The sequence below is a fragment of the Camelus dromedarius genome, chromosome 22 (assembly GCF_036321535.1).
Source record: "Camelus dromedarius isolate mCamDro1 chromosome 22, mCamDro1.pat, whole genome shotgun sequence".
Lineage (NCBI taxonomy): Eukaryota > Metazoa > Chordata > Mammalia > Artiodactyla > Camelidae > Camelus > Camelus dromedarius.
In genome coordinates this window covers 25,740,604-25,759,835 of record NC_087457.1, presented here as the reverse complement: position 1 = coordinate 25,759,835, position 19,232 = coordinate 25,740,604, and the positions used below count along the sequence as shown (strand labels likewise).

The window sequence follows — 19,232 nt, the reverse complement described above, 5'->3', positions numbered from 1 at the left end:
ACCACGCCACCTCTAGCGGGTAGATAATGGGGCGGGAAGCAGAAAACTCGTATTCGGTAAATTCTGTTGACTGTGTCATTCGTATCCTACATACTTTCTTACGTCTTTCTGTGTGTTCTTCGGTGCGAATTGGACCCTTCCACCTACCTTCCTGTAGCGTTCTCGGAATGGATTCTCCCGTAGCCAAGGCAACGCGGCACAATGAATCCCCGCGACGCGCGGAGCGTGCGGCGGCGCTGCGCAGCGAGGTCCAGCGCGGGAAACGCTCGCGCTGCGTGGCGCGTGGGCCTGGTCGCTCCTGCAGCTGGGTGGACTCGGGCTGGAGCTGGGATGATCTGAGCTCGGTTGTCCGATTGAGTGCACTACTCAAAGGTGACTTGGCCTTCCCGGCCTCCAAGGTGTTGTCCTTTGTATACCTACCTACTGTGAGCCCCCCCTTTCCCTAATGGGACATCGTTTCCCTCACCACCTCAGACAGAAGTTTTATGCCCCTCCTTCACCCCCCTCCCCACAACGGCACATTGTCCCTACCTTTCGAAGGGAGCTTGCCATGTTCTACTGTGTTTATACCTGATTATGTCTTGTCTCCCAGAGCGTAAGCTCCCTAAGGGGCAGGATCTATGCCTTTTCTCAGTTTTTCCTAGCTTTTACCAGCGAGCCCTGCTCAGAGGAGGGGTTTGCAAAGTGTTAGATAAATGAGTGAATGGTTTTGCAAATGTTGCTCAAGAAAAGTTAAGTAGTGGAAAAAGTCAAGGAAGAACTTTCCTTTCCTCCTCCTTTTTCTCCCCCCCCCCCCCTTTCTTCTCTCTACGGCTCGCTTTGTTGTGCACTGGAACATTGTGGTAAGGAAGAACCAAACTCACCATGGTTCCTGCTTTCCTGAAGCCAACAATTTGATGGGGAAAGCAGCTGTTAAGTCAAGTAAAATAACCCGTTAGATAACCAGGACGAGGGCTTGGTAAGAGAAGTACATGCCGCTATGATATAGGGAATTAAAGAAATGAGGAATGAGCTAAAAGATGAGAAGGATTAGTATTAGTTGGGAAACGAAAGGGGGTCAGCACAGTGAAGTACCTGCCTAAAGTGAAACAGCATGTGCTACAGTCCTGTGGCTGGAGAGAACTCAACTTGAGAACTGAAAGAAGACAGTTTGGAGCCCAGGGGCCAGGGAGGGGGTTCTCGTGGTGACAGATGAGGGTGATAGTGGCTTTGCGAGCCATTTAAAGGATTTGAGCCCCTGTAGCAGCACAGAAAGCCTTTGAGGTTGGACAGTGGAGATAGAGCTTTGAAATGTGATGCAAGTCGAATTAGTACACTCCAACTGACTGATGTCTAGTTTTAAATCATACCTGATCAGAAAAAGAGGTAGGATGGGGAGGGATGGGGGAAAGATGAGCCACAGTTTCAAGTAGTAAATTTAGACCTGTTTAGTGTCATTGAAACAGTTTGCCCTAAATTCAGGCAAAAGTTTCTTACCTTCAATTATAAGCTGGGAAGCATAAGCCAGTGTTTGTTTTATTCACTCATGTACCTCCAGTGCCTGGATCTAGTTGGTGCTTAAAAAATATTACAATGAAATGGAAGCAAGTGTTCTTTTAGAACATGTGTAATTAAAATAAGCAATATCCAAATAAACAGATACATATTTAGTGTAATATTTCAAAAGAAAACTCATAGTTGCAGTCTACCCTTTAACCCTTTTAACCAATACTCTGATTCGTTGTCTCTCCTCTCATCCCCTTTATGAACTAATTTCACCAGGTGGCACATTTCTTATATACATTTAAACGTGCAAAAACTCAAGAACTATAGGATAATACCTGCGTGTGTTGCACATTCTGAAAAAGTAAGTCATTTTCAATAGGAGGGTCAGTGCAGTATGTCTGAACTGTTTTATCTAAACTGAAAATGTCAGTCAACCTTGAACTTCTCAAAAGAAGGATATTGTTTATACAGTATTTATTCCATACTGTGCAGTAATCATTTTATTATTTTGACAGTTGTTTGGCAATGCAACAGATACACATTTCTTTGTAATTTATGGTTACTTCCCCTGGAGAGTCAAGGGGAAGGTTCATGGTGGGAATTTTGAATCCTCATTATTCCCCCTCAGCCCCACAAAGTAGATTCTTTCCCCACATATTTTGGGACTGTTGTTTTAGGATGTAACTCTGCATGTTAACTTTCAGACTGAAAGTAACTTGGACTGGAATTTAGTAATTACCTGTTTCCTAAATTTTCCTCCCGTATTTTTCAGTGTAGAGCAGGATTTTGCTATACAAGAAGTAGCTGTAAGGAAGCCACTGAAGTTTCCAATACAGAGAACACCACCCCAAGCAGCAGCCATGCCTGCGGAAGGAGGGAAAACTGACATGGAGAGAATTGGCCTTTTCAGTGAGATGGAATATATTACTGTGGGTGACAGATATGTATCACAGTTTAATCGTAAGTATATTTGGTTTTCTTTGTAGCCCAAGAGTGGATATTTCCTATGTGAAATTTTAGATTTCGTATTTCAGCTAAATGATATTTTTAATGGCCTGCATTTTAAAGCCTTAGGTTTAAAGTTGAGTAAACTTGTGAAATTTCAATAGAATTAAGAGAGAACTTAATTTCATAATAGCAAGAAGCTAATTTTATTGGGCTACCCTACCTTTGTATATTCTCCTTGTAGGTAATTTTATTTCTTTCCAAGGTGCATGGCAATTTTCTCCTGGAATATTATTTTTTAGCTGTTTTTTTTTCCTCCTTAGATGGGAAACTATACTATGCAAACAGCATTTACATTTGCATCTGAAAAGGCCATCCATGATCACTTTCTTGAAAAATGAAATGCTAAATGAATAGCTGAGGGATTTTTAGGGTAATAAACAAAACAATGAGAAAGAATACACTGATATGAAACATCTCCAAGATACATTAGTAAATAAAAAATCAAGGTACAGAATGTTGTATGTAGTATGCTAAACATTGAAATTGGAAAAGGGTATATATGAAAATATTCACTGGAACGTGCCTGAACATTGTCTGGAAAACAAAATTATTATCATGGTCACCTGTGGGAGAGGAACTGAGTGGCCAAGTGTAGAAGGAGGATTTATCATGGAAATATTCACACTACTAAATTTGGAACTGTGTGAATATATTACCATTCCAAAACCTTAAGATAAAAAAAAATCAATGGTACAAATGTACAGTTTAAGAGCCAGTTGAATTCAGGATTCTTTGCACTTCAAAAAATTCTTTCATGTTGTAGAAGGACTTTACAAATTGAGCTCTCCTAGAAGCAAATTACAAAACAAGTTCTAAATATTCATAAAACTAGCCTTTTAAAAATTATTGGGCTACTAGTATTTCATTGTGTAAATATACCACAATTTATTTATCTATTTTCCTGTTGATGGTGTCTACTGAGCATTGTGGGTTAGGTTTTATTTGGGGCAAAATGAGGACTATAGCTCAGGAGACAGCATCCTAGAAAGCTCTGAGAAACTATTCCCAAGAGGCAGGGGGAAAGCTCAATATTACACATGATTTCAGTGAGGGGGGCACGTGTAGTCAAGCACACACTTAGGCAGAGGCTTGCTGCTAGTCACGAGGAGCAGATGTCACTGTTTGTGATTTTGGTACTTTTCTAGATATGAGGAGATGCAAGAATTGGGGCCATAAAATTTTCTGAAAGTATCTAACTATCTGAAGGCCTGTTCATCCAGTTTTCCCAGAGCACAGAGCACCTCATTCCTGACCTCCGTCCTGAACTCCTTTCAGGGTGTGTTGGAGGTCAGCAGCTGCAGTGGCTCGTGATTTAATCCGAACAGAGTTAGATGGCAAGTGCCAGCGTGATCCAGTCCTTGTAGAGGCAGATGGCAAGTGCCAATTTTAGTTAGCAGTGGACATTTGAGTTGTTTTTTGTTTTTAATTGTTATGAGTGAAGCTGATATGAACATTCTTATTTGTCTTTTTTTTTCCTTGTTTCTGCTTTTTAGTGGACGTAGGCGCTCGTGTGATGAGTATATACCCAGGAGGGGAATTGCTTCAGTTTGTGTCAAATTCCTTTTTCCTTCAACCTACACAGATACGCACACACACGCACACACACACACACACATACACTCTCCCTCCCTCTCTCTCTCTCTCTCTCTCTCTCTCACTTACGTACTGACACGAATAGTGTTTCCTACTATATTCTCACACAGTGTTTTCTGGTATATAGATGGGAAAGGACTGGATTAGATGACTAGTAAAACAGGAGTTTAGTCTAATTGTTAAAATGTTATAATGGAAACCTCTTAGTTCTTACTGTCAGTGTTGCCCCTGACACAGACCTTTCAGCAAACATTTTGAAGCTGTGTTCAAGAGCTCAAAACTCACTGCCCAAATCACATTTTAAAACTTTTTCTAAATTATTTTTTCTTGTCCTTTAATTAGTAGTGAACTCAAAATTATGATACTCCTAATTTATTTTTAAAGGACCCTTTAATGAGGCTGCAAGCAAAAATAGACAGCTACTACCTGGGGGATCCAAAGAAATGTCAAGTCTCCAGGCAGGTTATTTTGATCCCCATTTTGTAAGGGTTTTTGAAGGTGAAGGCTACGTAAACCTGAATCAAGTGCGGAGACGGCATATGATGGAAGAAGCCAAAAAAAATCTAGGCAAAGCCTTTCTCCCTACTAACGGAGAGAAAAAGCGGTAAGTATTTGGTGAAAAGTCTTACATATATCTCCTGCATCTCTCTGTCCTCTAGGTTAAATTCAGTGTTGTTTTTCTGTAGGACTTACATATGTATGACTCATTTTTTGTAAAGTATGATTCTTACGTTAAGTTTGCCTTAAAGACTGTTATATTGGATGATTAAGGTTGACAGGTAATTTTGATTAAGTAGATTCCATTGTCACGTTAAATTTTTGGTTATTTATGTCACTGTTTATTTCAGTTCATTAAAAAAGCCAACTAAATAATGAAAATAAGTTTGTTTGAAAACCTTGCAACAGGTTTTCAAGGTTTCAACTTTGGGTTAGTTTTCCCTAACCCAAGGGAAAAATTTGTCTTGGGTCATCATATCTGTGCCCTTGACTGTTTTTTCTGCTTTTTCAAACTTTAAAAAAGTATAAATAAAAAGTGTGAAATTAGAAGAAACCTTTTTCGAATAAGGAAGATAATTTATCAAAGATACATTATTAAAAATCATGTGCGAAGATACATGTACGGGGTTTAACAACATTTTAGTTGTGAAAATTGTCAATGTGAGGTTCTTTTTTTCCCTTACCTTTAAATTCTTAAACAAAATCATATAGTCTGTGATATCATACAGCAGGGCTTCAAAATATCATGTTAGTTCACACTCAGTAATGTTGACTCTAAATTTAGAGTTTATGACAGACGAGGATTGGTGAAGGTGAATTTTGTGTTTATTTGTCGTACTGATGAGATTAGTAAAGCTGCAGTCTTCAAAGTCAAATTATGTAGTTTTTATTAAGTGTGGAGAATGTCTTCTTTTCTGTTACGGTAGTTTATCTTTTTCCATGTTTTCACATTTTAGATAGGTTTGAATTGTTAATTTTTATTATTGTTACTTTTATTTGGGCTCCTTTATTTCCTTCTTAGATATAAATTCACACATGCATTTTTTGGGTCACTACTTCATTTCCTTTTCATGTAATATATGTATTTTATCCTTCAAATAACTTTTTCCTAATTTTCAGCCTCCTTTACCCCAATTGATGAGTTTTGACCTCTTGCAATAATTGGGAATTGCTGGCTTGATATAGTATTTATAATGTGCTTATATTCATTTGTCAGCCAAGAAATAAGAACAGTTATACAATTAGGCTAGTTTTTCTTTCTTTTTAAAGATCACAGATACGTGAAAAACATCTGTGATATAGTGGGATACAGTGTCTCCAAAAAGAGAGGTTGGTGGAATAAATAAGAAGTCGTCATACTGGTCCTTACTCAAAATAGATTATAGAACCATGGGCATTTAATACGTTGTAAATGTACTAATATGTAATGCTTGCATTAAATCAAATTCTAGTTAGATCATGCCTGTGCATAATTTCCTTTTCTCTGTGATGTCATTGCTTTATTTACTAATTTTTAAGAGAATTTTATAATGTATGCGTAAAGAGCAATGAATGAGAATGAATATCTTTTCCTAACAGAACCTTTATTTGTAGGCCAGAGATAATAAGTAACCAATGTTGATGTCTGTCTAGTTCTTGAAATTTTTAATTCAAATTTATAAGCAATGTCAAACTTTGACAGTAACAAAGGTTTCGGTTGTCTCATAGACCCTCCCACTATCTTGCCTCTCCCCCTTCTCTTCATTGGTAACATAAAATTTGCTATTTTAACTTGCCCTTTTTTTGTTATTAAATTGTATTTAGATGTGGTTTAGGAAGTTACTATGGAACAATTGGCGGACCAGTCCCATTTTTCAGTGCACAGTCAAAACCCAAAGAAAAATATAAGCCACCTGGGAAGAATTTATACACAAACCCAGGAAAGAAAGGAACCGGATATGGGTAAGATATTTTTTAACACTTTCATATCATTTGTTTTGATTAAAAAAATGAATTTCTGAACCCTGAAGTCATTGTTATTTCTTTTCCTTAGCTATGCAAATGTTACCATAGGTAAGCAGTTTTCACACTCTGCTGATTTCTATGATGCACCAAAACTAAATTACAAGGTAAAAGACTCTATTTTAATTTTTTTAACATTTCTCTTATTTAGTTGACTTAGAGAATTCACTTGTGATCTAATGAGGGTTTGTTTTGTCCTCTTTGTATTACTTGGGTAGTGGCAGGTTGATGTTTATGAATTACGATAATTTTACCTTCTTGATATTAGATTTCCACATCTTGCTATAGCTCCTTTCAGTTCTTCCCAGGATGAGCTTTAATCGCTGCTGTGGTTTCCCACGTCTGTCCTACATGTCTGTAGACTAGCTGCGAAGCTTCTGTTAACTCGGCCTGATCAGCTGTGTTCTATTTGGAGAAGAGTCATATCCTAGTCTTTGCCTACTATTTTGTGCCCAAAAAGGAGTAGTGGTGGTACTTTTGGGCCGATTGAGCCATTATGGTGAGTGAGTGGACTTGGGAGAAGGGAGGAAGTGGAGAGGAGAAAATGAGTACTTACAGGAGAGAGAGCCAAAGGATGGGAGAAAATGATTCACTTTGTGAAATGGCAGAAATAAAACCTTAGACGTACTGGTCTATGCCTCTTACACTCACTTTCTACACTATTTGACTTAAAATAAAGCATATTCACCCATGTGAAGAATGCCTACATGTGAATGAGCAGAGGAACCTGTAGAAATTTTGGAATATCAACATAATTTAACAAAATCAATATAACTTTAAAGAAAGCTGGTAGTAATGAAAAGTCAAGTGCATCTGGATGTTAAGAAATAGAAATTGAACAGCAAATATGTTAGTTTTTAAGTTTTTGTTTGTTTAGGCATTCAGTCTTCAATAATTTTGTCTGTGATGATTTTAAGTGGCAGTGGGGCTGTGAGACGGATAGTAGCCATTTTTGCATATGAGAGTGTCCAAATCCAGGAAAAGGTTTCTATTAAACTGGGCAGAAACCTTGGTCATTTGAAAATAAGCATCTCTTATTTCTATGTATGGATTTATTCACTTTATATAAAATTCTATGTAAATTACTTTTCATCTGTAGGAATAATAATACATAATATGTAAATACACACAAGGCAGTTTTATCAATGGCTCAATAATTAGTCTTTCATCCAAAGTTTATGGGTATAAGATACTTTTCTCTCTTTATAGTAAAGCTCCTTCATTCTTACTTTTAGAACTTATTATTCGTAAGTCAGAAATTTTATGTCCCTGGCTTTCCTAAAATAATATTATAATATAAAAACGTTATAAAAAGTTCAGTATTCCTTATTCTTAGAAGTAAAAGCTGACTTTTTTTTAAGGCCTACCATATGCCAGGTATTTTATAATATTCATTTAATCTTTATAACAGCATTAAGGGTGGAGGGGGGGTGGATATTCTCATCATCATTTACATTTGAAGAAAATGTGACACTGAAAGTGTAAGTAACTTTCCGAGAGTCACTAAGAAAAAGCAGGAAGGCGTTAGGATTTGAACTAGATACCAGTTTGTTTTTACTGCATTATGTCACCCAGATAGTGAATACAGATTTGTTTAAGTGATAGATTTCTATACTTCAAATCAACGTGTATCCAAAATGGACAGTCATAGTTGTGCTTGTTCATAAGTAAGCATATTTTTTGTATCATAAAAATAGAACTTAACAAAGGAATATATAAAAAAAGTGAACCAGTAGTATATATTAAAAATCTACATGCTTATATTAAAATTTAAAAGTATATTCAGCTCTACCTTACTTCCAATTTGAGTAATTTTTGCTATGTAATTTTAAACTCTTTAATTGACAGAAAGAGAATGAAGAACACCATGGTTTACTTAAAGGGACAGCTTTCAAATTAAATCTTTACCCAAGGGAATATTTTGATACCAATCCTTACTCTTTTGAGAACCCTTTACCACCAATTAAAAAAGCAGAGAAGAAAGAATTACCTACAAACCCTTTCAAGCCCTCTTCTCCTGGTAAAAAGGTAAGTTAAAAATTTTAGAATGAAAATGTATTAAGTATTTTGAAGATATGTTGCCTCTTGCTGTCATATTATTACTTATGTAAATGATGAACTTTTGTTTATGTTCTTGCCCCAAATTTTGAAACTTGTTTTTATGAAATTATGAAAAGTCACAAAGCATGGGTGGCGTAAGGAATAATGAATCTCTTATAATGAAATAATTATTAATCATTTCAAAAGTGTTTTAATTGATAATTAATTTTCTGCGTGCCTTTCTAGATCTTTGGCATAGTTTTTTTCAAAACCATTAAAAAGCCAGACCATCTTTAGGTTTTGAAATGGTGATTAAAATGAGCTGTTTCCCTTCTGCTGAGGTTTACAAGTGTGAATAAAAATGAAAATGCTTCTTACAGTTTAAACTGTAGTTTATACTTTGGTTTGTCTTCTGTGAGCTGCCTGTTCATTTTCCTTGCAGATGCTCTATTAGGATATTTGTCTTTTTCATATTGGTTTGTAAGATCTTTTCATATTTTAAGGATATTGTTTTGTCCTTTGTGTCGAAAATATTTCTTCCAGTCTGTTGAATCTTTGATTTTGGCTATAGTATTTTGTGCTATTCAGAAATTTAATAATTTGATATGGTCAAATTTATCAGTCTTTTGTGCTGAGTTTGTCATTCTCAGAATGACTTTCCTTACTGGCAGTGTTAGAAAGGTACACATTCCTGACTTTTTTTTTAATAGTCCTAACCTTTTGCATTTAAAGTTTCATCTGAAATATATTTTGATGTAAGGAGCAAGGTAAGGATACAGCTTTTATCTTTTTCAAAATTCAGTTTTAAAAGCAGAAGGAAGCTTTGCAGGGAGGTCATGTTCGGTATTTAGGTTGTGGTTGTGGTTTCTAGAGTGTTACACATCTGTCAAAACTCAGAATTGTACAACTTTAAATGGGTGCAGTTTATTATACTTAAAATAGATGCAAATAAAACTGATTTTTTAAAAAGCCAGTTGTTCCTGATCTCACTGATAGAGCAATTCTGAACACCACTGTTTTGACTGGTTTGTTTTCTTAGGGGTGGGGGAGGTAATTAGGCTTACTTATTTATTTTTTTAATGGAGATACTGGGGATTGAACCCAGGACCTCATGTATGCTAAGGACATGCTCTACCACTGAACTATACCCTCCGCTTTGAAATGCCGTCCTTATCAAATCAAAATTATCATTTTTTGTTTTTTTCCTGAGTTTTCATTCTATTTGATCTATTTCTACCAGTACCAAACTACTTTGCGTTATTATCGCATGTTAATATTGGGTGGTCTCGTCTTTTCTTGCTCTTTAAAAAAGTTTTATATGGCTGTTCTCCAATAATGCTCTTTAGAATTGGAATTATTTTGTAAAGTTCTGGGAAAAAAAGAGACCTTTGGTATTTTACTCTAAAATTAAATCTTTAGAATTTTGCTCATATTAGCATGTTTATATTTTGAATCTTCTGATCTAGAAATAAACTACTTATAAAAACCTTTATTTCCCTTGTAGATTTTAATATTTTTACTTTATGTAGGTTTATATATCATATTTATTCCTACTTATTTTAAGGTCCTGGTCAATGATTTTTTCCCCCATCATCTTTCCCCTTACATTATTTGTCCTTATAAAAACATTTGATTTTTTAAAATAACTGGCCACTTCATTAAAGTTTCTTATGTTCTAATGGGTATTCTATTTATTGTGTTGATTCTCTTTGGATTTTTAGATGTAAGGTTAAAGGTTATATTATCTGCAAATAATTTTGCTCCCTCCTTTCCAGTATTTTTATCTCTATGTCACGCTCATGTGCAGTACTTGGACATGATATAGGGATCATGGGACTACCTCTAGTGTTCATTATTATAGATGCCAAAAGTAAGAATAAATCAGGAATGTATGTAGAATTATATTGGATATTTTGGTGTAATCTCCTTAGACCACCATTTTTTCTCCATTGACTTGCTATAAGATAAGTGACTTAATAGATTTCTTGGACTGACTCCCACTTGGCTGTGCTGTATTAATCTTTAAGAGATTTGTTTGTGTTTTATTTGTTAATACTTTATTATGTATTTTTGCAGCAATAATGTTAAGTGTAACTGGTCTGTACTTTTTATATGCCTTGTTCTGTTTTGATGTAAATAGATGCTAGCATCTTGAAATAATCATGGAGATCGCCTTCTTTTTTTATGTTCTGTAAGAGTTGAATAGCATCAGAAATATTTGTTCTTGAAAGCTTGAAAGAATTCTCATAGGAAGTGTTCTGGGCTTAATTTCTTATATGGTGCTCATCTGTTTTCTATAAGCGTTCTATCTCTTTTTGAGTCAACTTTGATTATATTTTCTTTGAAAACCATTTCATTCAGATTTTCAAATTAACAGAAGTTTAAAAAATATTATTTTGTAGTTTTTGATATTCCATATATATGGGTTTCTGCCACTTATTTTTCAATCTTAATTATGATATGGATTTAATTATAATGTAGATTTATCTTAATTATAATATAGATTTATCTATTTATAATTATAATTATAGATTTGTCTATTTATTTTTATCGCATCATCTGGTGAATTGGTTTATTTGCCATATATATTTTTCTATTTTCAATTCATCCATTTTGCTTTTACATTGTTTAATTAATTTACTTTATTTTCTTAAGTTTTCTTATTATTTGTTGTTCTTAATAATCCATGTGTCTCAATCTGGAAAATTTGAAAAACTACAAGCATGTCTTTCAAATGAAATTTTCATGTATATCTGGCTTAGACATTGTAAGAGAAAAGATTTCTAATTAAACAGGTTATTGTGATTGTATATAGTTTTCTTGGAGATCATATATAATATAATGATAGTAAATATGTTAGTAAAATATTGTTAATATAGTAAAATAATGTTGGTAAATCAGTTTAAAAAGTTAAAGCATATGTTTGTTTTGTGTATAGGTGAAAAATATTTTGATTGAACTCTCTAATAGATTGCAAGAAAAGCATAAGGTACAATGCAGTTGTCCCTCAGTATCCATGGGGAATTGGTGGCAGGACCGCCCCTTCCCCGCTATCCTTAGGATACCAAAATTCTAGGATGCTGAAGTCCTGTATATAAAATGGCATAGTATTTGCATGTAACCTATGCAGTCCTCCCATATACTTTAAATCATCTCTAGATTACTTATAGTATCTAATACAATGTAAATGTTATGTAAATAGTTTCCTGTGCATGGCAAGTTCAACTTTTGCTTTTTAGAACTTTCTGGAATTCTGTTTTTTCAAGTATTTTCAATTTGAGGTTGGTTGAATCTGAGGATGCAGAACTTGTGGGTGCAGAGAGTTGACTGTGGATCACATTTTCCTCTCACTTTCTATTTCTATGTGCTATTCCTTTATTTTAATTAAAAAAAAGTTTTTTCGTATCTTCCCCATAATTTACTGACATTTGGTGAACTCATGCTGTGCCAGGCTCCCTGCTGGACAAACTCTACCCTTGGCCTCTTCTCTCATCCTCTGGTTCTGAGCCCTAACTCCTTTCTCTGTCAAAATACATGTGACCTCGGTAATGGGCTCATGTCCCAAGTAGATGATAGTTTGATCTGATAAAGTCTCACTAAAATAGTAACCCTTGGTGATGGTTTAGAATATTACCTTCTTATAAACATTTACATTTTAATAGAGAACTTTAGGAATTACAGTGTCTTAACCTCATAAAATTTGTGATAGGAAGGTAGTATTTGATGGTATTTGAATTAAACGGTAGCGACAATTTTCTTTAAATGTAAAGCCAACTCCGTGGACAATACACAGATATGTAGGAACTTCTTCCAAATCTAATTTTTTTAGAAGGATTTTTACAAAACCACATTAAACTGTCTCATTTTTATTTGTAGGCTGGTGGAATGAAGGCAGGAACATTTGATCCTTACCCTTCACATTCTGCTGACCCTTACGAGGTTAAATTGACAAGCCAGATTTCCAGCAAAGGTCCTAAGATTTTTCATCCACCAGGTGGACCAAAAAGCAGACCAGTTGAAAGCATAATGACTTTGAATGTCAAAAGGTAGTAATATGTTACATTTAGCCCATAAACCAAGACAAATCATTTTCAACTTTTAGACTTTTTCAAAATAATATCTTCTATTTATACATACTTTTAAAAAATGACAAATTTGGGTGACTTTAGAAATCTCAGCTTCTTCCTCATACCCGCCCTCCATTGTAGAAGTTCTTTCTCATCTTCTGAAATTCCCAATTGGAAAAGTTTATTTTATCCATACCAAGCAACTCTGTCCATAATTTTTAAAGCAAACCTATAGAACCTCATTTTGAGTTGAGACTATTTAGATATATATAGTTCAATTTGCAGTCCATGTTAACATTGTTTCTCAAAAGAATCTTTTGACCCTTGTTTAATTATTATTTCTATGTGGGCTTCAGGCTCTCAGTAATTGTGAGGAGTCCTAATGACACTCATTTTGTTCTTAACTTTGAAATGACCTGTAAGAACAGGAGATATTCTGATTAATTAAAAATGCTGTTGTCATCACTTTATAATACTTCGAGGAAAAGTATACATATGTTATTAGTGTATCATACAAGTTTAATTTTACTTAATTTTGAATACTCTCAAAACTGAAAAGAAGTTCTTAGAAGTTCAGAATATGAAGTAGAAAAGGACAATCCATCATTCTTTTGGTGTGTGTTTGCAAGATCATAAATAACGAGAAATTTATTTGACTACCTTTACACCTATTCAATGAAAATGTTTTAATGCTAAGTAAACTTACTTTCCGTATTTCTAACTTAAGTGTAATCATATAATAGATTAGGTAAAGGACATCAAATTCACATTCTTCCCTTTTATAAAAACGGTAGTACATCCTTATCACTTGTGGACAGTGATTATAATATCAACATTATTATTACATCACAAAAGTAAGATTGCTCTTCATTATTTATGTAAATTAACTGTTGTCTACAGGAATAATATTCTTTGTGGGCTAGTTGGTAGAGGATTGGACTGGGATGTGGAGCTTTTTTCCATGTCCTTTGAACTTTATCCTTCGGCAAGTCACGTATCAGTACTCTGCCCAACTTTTTCTATACAATAGAACTGAGAGTAGAATTAGAATTTTCCTCACCACATTCACCCTCAAATAGAATTTTTGGAGGGGTGGGGAGAGGGTGGCTTCAGGTTTTCTCTGTGTTATTTTCTATCCAGAGAACAGATCTGGGAAAGTTCTGTGACGCCTTAGCATATATGTTTAGAGCAGAGAAAAGAAAAAAGTAACAGATTGTTCTTTTGGAAAATCAGAAGTTTATCTTTTATTTGAATTTATTGAAATCTCTTTTTTTTTTTTTTACATTATCACAAATATTATCCTAGGTCAAGTTTTAGCTTTTTTATCCTAATTTTAAAATAATAAACCTCTTGGCAGTAGTATTTAAAATTGGTCTCATAAACCAGCTTTTCCTTCTTAAATTACATTTTGAAAGTATATCTGACAGATAAAGTGAAGCTTTTATTTGGTGAGAAAATTTGGTTTGGGATTGTTGATTTTTTTTTATTACAAAAACATTTTGAAATATACAGATATATTGCCAGCACCTACAAAATTAAATGTGCATTTATTTTCCAATTTTAGGGCACTAAATACGAAGAACTACAAGACTGCTTCAATACAGTCCTATTAGCATCTGGAAGACAAATAGCCTTATAGGTCCTGACTACCAAAAATTTATTATCAAGTACTAATTATTTGAAAAATATAAGATTTTGTGGAAGAGATAGCTTAAGCATTTAAAAAACATTTAAGCCTGCAACTCTACTACTCTTCCTGCTTTTAGTACTATTATGTAATAAATAATGTTTGTTGATAATTTAACATATGCTTGCTGATCTGTGTTTAGGTCTGTGTTTCTGAGGAGATGTTTAGGAATGTTATAAAATCTTGAAGTGTAGTCTTATCATTTGAAAGATTTTATTCCTCTCCTACTGTTAAAAAGTTGTAGGGCTAGGGGGTAGGGGTGGAAGTTGGGGCTGGAGGCTTAAAAGTGCAGAGCGAATTCTTAATTCGCTGTTCCTCCAGATATTTGCAAGTTGAGTTGATAGCTATCCAGGTGTCATAGCCCATTAAATCATTCTTAACATCAAAGAGAAATATTGATACAGTCATATTTCATTGATTCATATATACACACATTATATGTGAGGCAAGTATCTCAGCTTATGTGGTATCATGCCTTCTATTTATGGCCTATGTAAAGCATCAGATCAGCCAATGGCAGCTTCAGGATGAGCAGGGGAAAGGGAGAGTGGGGAATGCATTTTTAGTTCAGTATTTTATAAAAAATGGCACAGTTGCAAGGTGAAGTTGATCTTTGGTGTCCTCTCATGCTCTTCTGTAGCTGTCCAGAGCTGCCTGACCTGCAGCATCCTAAGACTTACCCTTTCCTTACCAGGTTATCTCTTCCTCAGTCACCCTACTGCTTAAAAGTATTCTTAAAAGATATTATTTAAATACATGGATTCCCATTGTCCTTAAGATAAAGGTAAAATCTATATCAGGGTTAAAAAGCTCTTTGAGACTTGGCTCATTGCTCTTCCTTCATTTCTTATTACTCTCCCTTGCTCTTTTCAGTCTATCTATGGTGGATTTATTTCACTTCTTATAATGACAGACATGCTGTCCCTTGCCTGGGAGGGATTTATCCATTTTCTATAGCTTGGAACCTTTCCTACCATCCATCATCTTCTTACCTTCCTAACTCCAACTTGTAGACTTTCAGATCTCTTCTAAAACATTCTTCCTTAAGTAAGGCCTTCCTGATCTTTGAGAATAAGTTAGGTGCCCCTGTTATGTATTCAAATAGCACCTTCTTAGTTCACATTTAGCCTTTTATCCTCTGTGAGTTTATAAGTACCATAAGACCATGTCTATTTTTGTTTATGGTTATTAGCACCTAGAAAAGTTAATGTATTTAAAGGAAAATATGAGCACAATGAGGAGAAGAATGAAAGTTATAAACAAGAACCCAATGAAAAATCAATCTAGAGATGAAAAATAAAATACTTGGAATGAAAAACTTCAGTAATTGGAAATAATAGCAAATTAGATATTGCAGAAGAAAAAACTAGTGAACTTGAAGATACAGTAATAGAATGTATCCAAAGTGAAAGAGAAAAGACTGAAAAGAAAATGAAAATAACGCCAGTGAGCTCTAGGACAATATCAAATGGTCTAGCATATGTGTAATCAAGTCTCAAAGGAGCAGAGAGAAAAAGATTTAAAGAAATAATGGCTGAAATTTTCCAAATGTGATGAAATTTATAAATCCAAATCCAAGATGCCCAAAGAACCACAAGCAGGATAAACACAAAGAAAATGCACATGAAGACACATCATAATAAAATTACAGAAAACTAGTGGTCAAGAAAAAAACTCTTAATGTCTGCCAGAGGTAAAAAGATACACTATGTACAGATATATCTTGGAAATAATGTGGGTCCAGTTCCAGACCACTGCAGTAAGGTGAATATTGCAATAAAGTGAGTCATATGAATTTTTTGGTTTCCCAGTATATATAAAAGTTATGTTTACACTATACTGTAGTCTGTTCAGTGTGCAATAGCATTATGTATAAAAAAACAACGTACACACCTCAATTGAAAATACTTATTGCTAAAAAATGCCAACCATCATCTGAAACTTCAGTGGTTGTAATCTTTTTGCTGGTGGAGGGTCTTGTGTTGATGTTGATGGGTGCTGACTGATCAATCCGGGTGGTGGTTCCTGAAGGTTGGAGTGGCTGTGGCAATTTCTTAAAATAAGACAACAGTGTTTGTGGTGCCCCAAAGCAATTACAATAATAGTATCAAGGTCACATATCACGGATCATCATAACAAATATAATGATGAAAAAGTTTGAAATATTGTGAGAATTACCAAAAATGTGACACAGAGACCAGAAGTGAGCAAATGCTGTTGGAAAAATGGCACTGATAGACTTGCTTGACACAGGGTTGCCTCATACCTTCAATTTATAAAAAAAATGCAGTATCTGCAAATTGCAATAAAGAAATCACACTAAAACAAGGTATGCCTATATGAGAACTCTTACCAGAAAGCATGCGAGTCTGAAAACGATGAATGACGTCTTCAGAGTGTTGAAAGAAACTGGCAACTCAGAATTCCATATTCATGGAAACATATTTTTCAAAAAAATTAAGGCGAAATAAAGACTTTCTGAGAAAAAGGAAAGCTGAGACCTGCATTTACAAGAAACGTTAAGGGAAGTTTTCAAGCAAATAAAAATGATACCAGTTGGAAACTTGGATCTACTCAAAGGATGCTGGGAATGATAAATGTGTAGGTAAATATAAAATACTTTTTTTTTCTCATGGTTGACTTTCTTTAAAGAGTTGGAGATAATTTACATTTTATAGTAAAAATATTAAAAATGTGTTGTGGGGTTTATAACATACATAAAGTAAAAACAATAGTATGAAGAATGAGAGGAGGGAGATTGAAACATGTTATTGTAAGATTCTTTCATTGTATATGAATTGGTATAATATCACTTGAAGATCTGTGGTAAGCTAAAGATGTATATTATAATTCTAGAACAAACTTTAAAAAGTAACAAAGAGGGATGGCTGATAAGCCAAAGTGGACAGAAAAATGGAATCCTAAATACCTAATTAATCTAAAAGAGAGCAGGAGAAAAAATAAAAGGAACAAAATAGATGAGACAAATAGAAATCAAATAGATGCTAGTTAATTGTATTAAACCAAGTTGATAATTACATTAAATGTAAATAGCTAAACATTATAGTAGAAAGGCATAGATTGTCAGACTTGAGAAAAAGAAAGACCCATCTATATGCTTTCTAAAGTACATGCAAAGATACTGATAGATTAAAGGTAAAAGGATAGCCTTGGCTTTTTAGTTATGTTATTTGTTTTATATTGTCAATGCTTTTTACACAGATACTCTATTTTGTAACTATAATTCTCACTTCTTTAATCTTAGTTCTGTGCTTGAATGCATACAGTGCTCACCATTAGTTCTTTTCTCAATACCTAAATTCCTTATATATAGGCTTAGGTTTTAGTCATCAACTTTTCATGGTTATATTTATTATTATTTAACAATTATTGTTAAACATTTAACAATTATTATTATTTAATTAAAATTTTTTCCTCTTAATTCACCATTATAAAAAGATAAAAGGATGCAAAAATATATACAGTGCAAACACTAAACACATTGGAGGGCCTATATTAATATCAGTCAAGGACCTTGAAATAAGGAGTATCACCAGGGGTAAAGAGATAATAAAGCAATCAATTCACCAACAAGACATAATAGTCCTAAAAGTACACATGTGAAAGAGCTTTAAAACTATTAAACAAAAACTGATAGAATGGAAATACATACTTCTCTATTCTTCTATTAGTAATTGTTAGAACAAGTATATAGAAAATCAGTGAGGATATTGAAGCTTTGAACAACACTGTCAGCTACCTTTACTTGTTGGCATTTATAAACTACTCCACCCAAGGTCAGCAGAATATACATTCTTCTCAAGTCCACATGAAACATTAATTGTTATAGACCATATTCTGGGCAATAAAATAAGTAATAAATTTTAAAAGATAAATTATACAGAGTGTGTTCTCTGATCACAATATAGTTAAATTTTAAATTGATAAAAGCATCAGAAAGTCTCCCCCAAATTAGAAAGTAACTCACTTCTAAATATTCCATTAGGTCCAAGAGTAAATCACAAGAGAAGAAAAATATTTTGAAGTGAGTAATATTTAAAACATCAGACTTTATGGGATGCAGGTAAAGCATTGCTTGGAAGGAAAATTTTAGCTTTAACTGTACAGAGTAGAGAAAAACAGTGGTTTCAAACCAATGACCTTAAGAAACTAAGGAAAGAGCAACTTATGCCCAAAATACACAGAAGGAAGAAGTTAAAACAAGAACAGAAATTAATGAATTAAAAACTAGAAAACCAATAGAGAAAAATCAATAAAACAAAATGCTTATTTTTGAAAAATCAATAAAATTGATTAAACTCTAGCAAGACTGATAAAGAAAAAAGGAGAAACCTCAAATTATCAGTCAGAAGTGAAAGAAGGGACATCACCACAGGTCTTCTGGACATTAAGAAGATAATAAGGAATATTATAAACAACTTTATGCCAGGACACTTGAGAACTTACATGAAATATACAGAATTTCTCAGAACATACAAATGATCAAAGCTGAGTAGAGAAGAAATAGAAATCTGAATAGTTCTATATCTAGTAATGAAATTGATTTTGCAATGTAAAACCTTTCCATTTAGAAAACTCCAGGCTCTCTAGTGAATTCTATTACATATTGAGAAAGAAATAATAATACCAATTCTACACTAATCAGAAAATAGAGGAGGGGGGTACATGTTCCAACATATTTTATGAGCCAGGATTTTCCTGACACCAAAATCAGATAAAGACATAAAGAAAATAATACAGACACCAATATCCTGAACATAGAAGCAGAAGTCCTTAGCAAAATGTCAAATTGAATCCAGAAGTGTATGTTAAAAGGATAATACATTATCAGG

At 34.0% G+C, this 19,232-nt stretch overlaps 1 protein-coding gene across 3 annotated transcripts in view; it reads left to right on the top strand.

The window, feature by feature from the left end:
* Positions 1-212: 212 nt before the first annotated feature.
* Positions 213-19,232, top strand: part of CFAP96 (cilia and flagella associated protein 96) — a 127,831-nt gene continuing 108,811 nt past the window's right edge. The window contains exons 1-8 of one of the 3 annotated variants that reach the window (XM_031440301.2): positions 216-372; positions 2,258-2,445; positions 4,471-4,690; positions 6,388-6,525; positions 6,617-6,692; positions 8,434-8,613; positions 12,502-12,671; positions 14,257-14,496. In XM_031440301.2, coding sequence (XP_031296161.1) covers positions 2,346-2,445; positions 4,471-4,690; positions 6,388-6,525; positions 6,617-6,692; positions 8,434-8,613; positions 12,502-12,671; positions 14,257-14,305 — 933 coding nt within the window. In that variant the 5' untranslated portion in view covers positions 216-372; positions 2,258-2,345 and the 3' untranslated portion in view covers positions 14,306-14,496. Of the gene's footprint in view, positions 373-2,257; positions 2,446-4,470; positions 4,691-6,387; positions 6,526-6,616; positions 6,693-8,433; positions 8,614-12,501; positions 12,672-14,256; positions 14,497-19,232 lie in introns of those variants that run through there. The other 2 variants (XM_031440303.2, XM_064477556.1) reach the window with 2 other exon arrangements.